Genomic DNA, 8,241 nt, shown 5'->3' on the forward strand with positions numbered 1-8,241 from the left:
GAGAAATAGCCATAGGATGTCTGTCATCAACAGACAGCCCAGCAGATGTTCTCATAGCAAGGCTGGCTGGTTCACATGACATTGAGGAAAATGGAAGAGGATGTGATATAGCTGTAAGCTTATCCCATGATGGGATTCACAGAATGTGACTTTCCAAATGCTGGAGGAGAAAAGGCCTTATTATAGGTCAACACATTAGCGGTGACATGACAGGAGAATGTATGTTACAGCCGGTAGGTTGTCTCTTTCCACAGCAAAGCAAAATACAGGACACAGTTAGAGTGGTAAGAACATTGTGCAATTCACAACCACCTGACACCTGGTCTTTAATGGTTTGTTTCAGTACAGTCGACATTTGATTATGACAGATCTAGTGTTATTTTACAAACTGCGGTGAGATTCAAAACAACTCTGTCATGGCAATGTATTTATCTTTTTTTACAATATAGCATCTTTGACAGCTGTCACAGTCATCACGGACACAGTGAGAATAGTTTTATACTAAGTACTGCTTTTGAATACATGTTTGTTTGTTTTTTAAGAAAAAAAGAAGCTTATTCTGTACATTTCAGACAAGGCTCAGAGATGACAAATATATTGTTTCAACATTGTTAAAACCAGTGGTTGAAATAAACCCCACGAAATAAGGAAATGTTTTTATTTTAAGGGAGATAAACCAGGGGTGATCATCTGTCATGTTGGGTTATTGGCTACTGGTAGCCCTTAAAACACTGTCCCCAAAGTACCCTTGAATGAAGAATATTTATCCTTTTTCAGACCTGTCAAGACACATCTTTCCAATACATCAGCATTTTTATCTTGTATTATGTTTAGTGTATGATCTATTTACAGCTGTGGAGCTTTGATTGGCGACTGAAGGGAAGGAAGGGTTGGGATTGGCTAATGCAATGGCCAGCAGTGGCCATGATTGGCTGCTATAGGATCTTTTGACTTGTTGGAAGATATTATATAGTTGATAGTATACAGCCAGGTAATCTTGAAAAAATAATTGAGTTTGCGTTCATGTTTTCGTGTAAGAGCATGCTTGAACTGAGTGTTCATGTTTGTAAACGTGTGATCATATTTATATTATGAATGTGAAACACACTTTTGACATAATCAAACAAGTGCATGGTTATTGTGGCATGGGAGGAGAATTACTTGGTCTGGTGGCTGAGGTTAGAATGCAGGGTCAGGTGCACACCAGAGAGGATAGGTCAGGGGATGGTTTGGGACAGGGGTCATAGTTCATGGGCAGTGTGTGTGTGTGTACTGTACTGATGCAGTGTAGAGGTTAGAGAGTAGGTTATTTGATGATCTGAGGGCAGTCACTCCAGGCTTTAGCCTTGCGCTTGGCCAGAGCCAGCCAGGCTGGCTCAGTGGACACCTGGGGAGAGTCAGTGGATGGGAAGCGCTTGGTCAACTCCTTCACTGCAGGGGGCGATGGAGTGGGGTCTGCAATCTCAACTGGAACACAAGACCCAGAGAGAAAGGGTTATAAAGCACGCAGAGGATGCCATAAAAGTGTAGTCATCCATGCAATTTACATAACAGATTGGTTTGATTATGATGATCCAGATGTAATAGATGTGAGATATCCGAACTGTCCGATCTGATCTTGGGAAAGTGTGATGTCAAACACTTGTGAATATGCAAGCTCTTACCTGTGACAGAGCTGGGCAGGGTGTTGGCTTTCTTCAGGAGGTCCCGGCGCTCCAAGCGGCCCAGGAGGGTGTCTGGTCTCTTAGCTTCCTCCGGTGTCTGTGGTTTGGGAGGGTTGGTGTTTCTACTCCCCTTACCCTCCATAGGACTAAGCAACACATCCTATGAAACACAGTTACCTTTCAGCTGTGCTCTCCTACTTTTATTAGTACAGGTGACTACTGAGAACGTGCATGTCTTTCTCTACATAAGCACATGTGTGTGTATGTACGGCATTCGTGTATGTTAAAGTGCAGTAACATACGCTGTCTTTGTCCTTGGTTTGCTTCTCAGACAGTTTGGCCTCTCTGTGGCTGCGGCGTTCGTCTCGGCTCTGCTGCTGCTCCCTGAAGCCTTTCTGTTTCTGCAGCGCTAGCGTGATCCACAGAGGCCCTGACTCCTTGTCCTGGACCCGCGTACTGTCCAATGAGTGCCTACTCTGCAGTGATGGCTTTCCCTCTGTAAGGGGCGAGACGAGACAACTATCATATATTGGGACATTCACATAAAATGACTCAAGTAATTAAAATGCAGGAGTGACTTTCCTATTCGCTTAAAAAAAGAAATCCATCAAATCTCTGTCTTGGACTAGCAGCACAGGCGTTTCCCAAGGTGACACTGACCTCTTCTGATGAGCTCCGTCTTCCTGTCAGCCTTCTCCCTCCAGGGGATACTGATGGAGGGGAAGAAGGACCTCTTCTCCTTGGGCTCCCCCTCCCCCTGGCCCTGGCTCTGTCCCTGGCCGTTCCTGTGGAGCTGGGCCACAGCTGAGGTCTCCTCCCTCCTCCTCTCACCTCGCTCCTCATGGCCAGCTGAATCAGCCTCCACCCAGCTCCTCTGGACCACTGTGTCACTGGAACTCTCTCTGCCCACTTTGGGGAGTGGAGAGGGGGGAGGGGTTGCAGGTTTAGGGGATGTGCTGGGTCTCTGGTAAAGTGAGGATTTGGACGGCAGCTTCTCCCCCTCGCTGTGCATGGAAGGGGTGGGAGACTTGCCTGCTTTGGCCCGGGGCTCTGGAAGAGATACAATCACATGTCCAGGCTTGACCCCAGGAATGCTCTCTCTGAGTGGGGATGCAGGGCTGGAGCTATTAGAGAACACTGAGGCGTCAGAGTCGCGGTCAATGGGGGTCAGAGGTGAGGGGACCCCGTCAAAGCTGTCGCCGGCGCTGTACCTCTTCTTCCTCTTGTCTGACGACTGATCACTGTGGAAGCGGAGGGAGTAGTTGGTCCTCCTCAGCTTGATCCCAAACGGAGATGGCTGGCCCTTCTCCTCCCCCTCCTCCCGGCCATCAGAGTCCTCAGATTCTCCTCCCAGGCTCCTAGTATCTGTCTCAGGGCCCTTGGGTCTGGGTGAGGCCTGGGAAGAGCTGGGGACTATGAAAGACGGGAGGTCTTTGGCAAACATGCACTCCCCTGTTCCGTCTGCAATCCGGACAGTCTTACCGCCCCGGCTCTGGGTCTTGCTGTCTGGGGCTGGCGAAGCTGTAGGGGGAACAGAGGTACTGGAGGAGGTGTCGGAGACAGCAGATGCTGGCCTTCCTCCTTCCTTCTCTTCCTGACTCAACACCTCAGAGTTCCTGTTTGAGTCGGCAAACTTCTTCCTGGCCGGAGTGATGGAGAACTTGGCGCTGGCGGACATGGTCTTCCTGAGGTTGCTATGGAGGAACGGACTGTGGTCCTCACTGCTGGGTCGGCTCTGGCTCTGGTGGTCTGGGTATTCCTCATACTTTCCCTCCCCCGCCCCCTTGAATATCTTGGAGCGGATACTGGCCCACTCTGCAAGGACGGCTGCACTGGACTGGTCTGTGGACTCGCTGAGGGATTTGGTTTTCCCAGACTTGCGGTCTGGTGAAGTCTTGCTCTTGGTTGGTGGTGGGGTGCCCATGGCAGCTTTCTTTTCATCTGCCAGACCCAGGAGAGACTTACAAGCTGTTTCTTTGATATGGTCCAGGTTGACAGCAGTCCCACAGAGCTGGGCACCCGTCACCAGGATGGCTGTGTGGGGGACATACTGAGAGGACGGGAGGGTTGGGGAGTCAGCTCCTCCAGGGGACGAGGCCTTGGCTCCCTCTTTGTGTTCAGTCACAGCGCCCCCCTGCTGGCTGGAGGCCGGCGTAACAGGCGTCAGGTTGACCTTCTGGAAGAGAATCTGCTTCTCCCCAGAGGACACTTTGAAGGTGAACGGCCTTTGTCTTTCCTCCATCTCTCTCCAGCGCACCTCCTCCGCCCTCCTCTTCCTTTCAGGGTCAGAGCTGCTCGCAGCCACTTCTGCACACAGTCTCTTCTCCTCCTCCTCCTCTGCAAGCACTTTTCTCTTTTCTTCCACCTGCTTTTTCTTCCTTTCCTCCTCCTCTTCTGCCTCTTTCAGTCTCTTTTCCTCCTCGACACAGAGAAGCTCTGCCTCCAGTTCGTGCTGCTTCCTCTCCTCTTCCTCTTTCCTCATTCTTTCCTCTTCCTCTTTCCTCCTTTTCTCTTCCTCCAGTGTCCTCTGCTCCTCCTCTCGCTGCATAAGCTCCAATTCCTCCCTCATCCTTCTCTCTTCTTCTCTCTGTATCCTCTCTTCTTCCTCTCTGATTCTCATCACTTCCAGTTCTCTCTGTCTCCTTTCTTCTTCCTCCCTAATCCTCCTTTCCTCTTCTTCTTTCATCCTCCTCTCCATCTCCTCTCCCTGCCTTTTTTCCTCCTCCTCTTTACGTATAAGTTCCTCCTCCTGTTGGCGACATCTCTCCTCCTCTAACTCACGCAGCCTCCACTCCTCTGCTTTCTTCTTCCTATCCTCTTCTTCCTCTCTGTGCCTTTGTTCTGCCAGCTCTCTCTTCCTCCTGGACTCCTGTCTCTCGTCCTCCTGCAGTTTCTGCTTCTTAGTTTTCTCTGGGGGTGTCTCTTCCTCAGCGGTTCTGTATTGGACGTCGGCTGCATCTGTTTCCTCCTGCAGTATGCCAGGGATATCCACCTCTTGCAAATCCTGGAAAAAAGTATGTATTTTGATTTTTTCTATTGTTGAGCTCCATCTCACTCTATTCCATCTACATGACAATTATATGCATTGCACATTCATACCAAAGAAAGACCACCAACTGTAAGGAACCTGACCCCCTCTCACCTGTGTGAATCGGCGGTGCTTGCGGGAGATCCTCTGGTTTTTGGGTTTGACAGACAGTTTATGCTTGGCAGCGGTGTTGTCCAGTCTAGGGACAGACTGTGGGACTCCGTCGAGGTCGATGGACTCGATGGTACCGGTGGCTGGAAGAACTCGTTTGGACCTAGGAGATTTCACTGGAGTACTTGGAGTCCCGGTCTGGGCAGCTCCGTGGCTCTGGCTGGGCCCTTGGCTCTGGCTGGCCCCCTGGTTGTCATGGAAAGAATACATTGTCAATCTCTTCCTATATTTCCAACACTAATTCTTTAGGTTACTACTGTAGCATTATAAGCTAACAGTGAACCAAAGAGTATGCAATTAGTATGTATACCAATGGTGTCCAGTCTGCCATTGATAATCCTGCCTTTACCTTTGTCTCTGTGTCCACTGGCTCAGCTTCCACCTGGGCTAAGACCTTCAGGGGGCTCCTGGGCACCTCCTCTTCATCTGAGCTGCCCTCGTCTCCCTCACTCTTCCTCAGAGAGGGGGGCCTCTGGCCAAACTTGATATTCTGTGCTATCTGCCTCTGCACATTCAACACATACACACACATTTTGGGTTTGGTGTTAGACATTGACGAGAGCAGTAACGCTAAAGTGTCTGTTAGAGTGTAATTGATTGTTACCTGGGGCAACGGTTGACTTACGAGTCATCAACCAAGACTGTGAACATACATCTGACTGTGTGTGTGCATGTGTGTATTTAAGTCCCACCTGCAGGTTCCTGACTTTATCGGAGACGTTTTCCTGGGACATGGTATGTTCTGGACTGGGCTCCTGTACTGCTTCCTCTGGGATAAACACACTGTCGTGGGAGAGGGCTCGGGAGCCAATGGGGTTCAGCTCCCTGCAAAGACAAAACGGACTCTACAGATATAGTATGTTATTACAGTCAGTCATTCATTCATTTCTGACAGGGTGTAGTGTCCCTCACACACTCTAAACTCCATAAATTAAAAGCTAAAAGTCAGTCAAGCAGTTTATAGACCACATTTCAACTGAACCGCACTCCTTTCTCACCAGACCGTGAGATTTAATCAACTCTGCTGACATGAAAATAGATAACCAGATCCATTGCAATCGAGAAGCCACATGGTAATACAGTGTCTTCAGAAAGTATACATACCCCTTGATCTATTCTACATTTTGTTGTGTTAGACTGAATTCAAAATGAATGTAAAAAAAACAAAAAATCTAACCAATCTACATACGATACCCCATAATGACAATGGGCAAATATGTTTTTATACATTTTTGCAACTTTATTGAAAATGAAATTCAGAAATATCTCATTTAGATACATAAGTATTCACACCCCTGAACCAATACTTTGTAGAAGCTCCTTTGGCAGCGATTACAGCTGAGTCTTTCTGGGAAAGTCTAAGAGTTTTGCACACCTGGATTTGACAATATTTGCATTTAATTCTTCAAGCTTTGTCGAGTTGGTTGTTGATCATTGCTAAACAGCCATTTTCAAGTCTTGCCATAGATTTTTAAGCCGATTTTAGTCAAAACTGTAACTAATCCATTCAGTCAAGAACATTCAATAGCATCTTAGTAAGCAACTCCAGTGTATATTTGACCTTGTTTTTTAGGTTATTGTCCTGCTGAAAGGTGAATTTGTCTCCCAGTATCTGTTGGAAAACAGACTGAACTAGGTTTTCCTCTAGGATTTTGCCTGTGCTTAGTTCAATTCCATGTATTTTACTCTTAAAAAAACTCCCTAGTCCTTTCTGATGACAAGCAACCCGTAACATGATGCAGCCACCACCATGCTGGAAAATATGAAGAGTTGTACTCAGTGATGTGTTGTGATGGATTCGCCCCAAACACAACGCTTTGTATTCAGAACATGAAATTCATTTCTTGCAGTTTTACAAACAGGAATCACAGGATGCATATTTAGGAATATTTCTATTCTGTTCAGGCTTCCTTCTTTTCACTCTGTCATTTAGGTTAGTATTGTGGAGTAACTACAATGTTGTTGAGCCATCTTCAATTTTCTCCTATCACAAAACCATTAAACCCGGTTTCCTTCCTCTCCGGCAACTGAGTTAGGAAGGATGCCTGTATCTTTGTAGTGACTGCGTGTATTGATACACCATCCAAAGTGTGATTAATAACTTCAGCATACTCAAAGGGATATTCAATGTCTTCTTTTTTAAATATATTACCCATCTAACAATTACGTGCCCCCTTCTTTGCGAGGCATTGTAAAAACCTCCCTGGTCTTTGTGGTTGAATCTGTGTTTGAAATGCACTACTCGACTGAGGAATATTACAGATAATTGCATGTGTTGGGTACAGAGATGAGGTAGTCATTCAAAAATCATGAAAAACACTATTATTGCACACTATTATTGAGTCCATGCAACTTATTATGTGAGTTGTTAAGAACATTTTTACTCCTGAACATATTTAGACTTGCCATATAACAAAAGGGGTGAATACTCGACTCAAAACATTTCAGTTTTTCATTTTAAATGAATTAGTAAACATTTCTGAAAACATATTTCCACTTTGACATTATGGGTTATTGTGTGTAGGCCAGTGACACAAAATCTCAATTGAATTCATTTTACATTCAGGCTGTAAAACAACAAAATGTTGAAAAAGTCTCGGGGTGTAAATACTTCCTGAGGGCACTGTGTATATGTGGGATATAAGTTGGGTCTTCGTGGGAATAGTATCATAGGCTTTCTCTGTGGTCTGGGTAAGTGTGTCTTACTGAAAGGGATTAAAGACATAATGTGCTCAAGTCCATGCAGACTAAATGATTGATAAGACCTGTGTTTAGAGTTTGTTTCATTTTGAGGTGGAGGCCTGTACAAGCAATAGCAGGGAAACTGCAATGGCAGTACAACTCAACTCTTTATGACAACATTATGAGCAATGTATAGACGCAATGTATAGATGCAATCTTGACTGCTGGAGTATTTCACAGCATCAAACAGAATGCATAAATGTCCATGTTTACCTCAGATGTTGATTGGTCTCCTCATCATCTGAGACGACTCCGTTGCACACTTCCCCCGTGGAGAAGCTAGCCTTCAGCTCTACTGCATCAAAGCCCCTCCCCGCTGCCTCCCTCTTCTTCCTCCTCCCAAACAGGCGTCGGAACGGCTGGAATTTGCCCTGCCGTCGCCTCTCTGCAGGCAGAACGAGACATTATAACCAAAGCCACTAGCCACACACTATCAGCTTATCTCTCTTTATATCACACCCATGAACATGTTTGATTACATATAAATGTGTGGGCTGGAGTGTGTGTGAATGTGTGCAATTTACACAAGGTGTGTGAACGGATACAAAAGAACTCCACAGCAGATGAAGTGAAGAGAAAACCTTGGCTCGGTTGATAATACTTACCTTCAACAACAGTACGTTTATGTGAACGCCT

The 8,241-nt window shown here is 46.4% G+C and overlaps 1 protein-coding gene across 1 annotated transcript; it reads right to left on the minus strand.

Moving 5' to 3' along the window:
* Positions 1 to 271: 271 nt before the first annotated feature.
* On the minus strand, positions 272 to 7,979 carry cracd (capping protein inhibiting regulator of actin dynamics). The gene is made up of 8 exons (XM_064989380.1): positions 7,819 to 7,979; positions 5,556 to 5,688; positions 5,213 to 5,368; positions 4,807 to 5,049; positions 2,325 to 4,668; positions 1,967 to 2,160; positions 1,665 to 1,824; positions 272 to 1,467 (listed from the first exon to the last, which is right to left on the minus strand). The coding sequence occupies exons 2-8, from the start codon at positions 5,595 to 5,597 to the stop codon at positions 1,307 to 1,309; spliced, it is 3,300 nt and encodes a 1,099-aa protein (XP_064845452.1). The 5' UTR covers positions 5,598 to 5,688; positions 7,819 to 7,979; the 3' UTR covers positions 272 to 1,306.
* Between the last annotated feature and the right edge of the window lie 262 nt (positions 7,980 to 8,241).

The sequence above is a fragment of the Oncorhynchus masou genome, chromosome 15 (genome assembly GCF_036934945.1).
Source record: "Oncorhynchus masou masou isolate Uvic2021 chromosome 15, UVic_Omas_1.1, whole genome shotgun sequence".
NCBI lineage: Eukaryota > Metazoa > Chordata > Actinopteri > Salmoniformes > Salmonidae > Oncorhynchus > Oncorhynchus masou.

Bases quoted from the DNA above. Each gene is read 5' to 3' on its own strand.
- cracd (XM_064989380.1), bottom strand. From the start codon at position 5,597: ATGTCCCAGGAAAACGTCTCCGATAAAGTCAGGAACCTGCAG. The intron at 5,369-5,555 runs GTGGGACTTAAA...TTGAATGTGCAG, and splicing joins ATAAAGTCAGGAACCTGCAG to AGGCAGATAGCACAGAATAT. The intron at 2,161-2,324 runs GTCAGTGTCACC...CGCCCCTTACAG, and splicing joins GACGGAGCTCATCAGAAGAG to AGGGAAAGCCATCACTGCAG.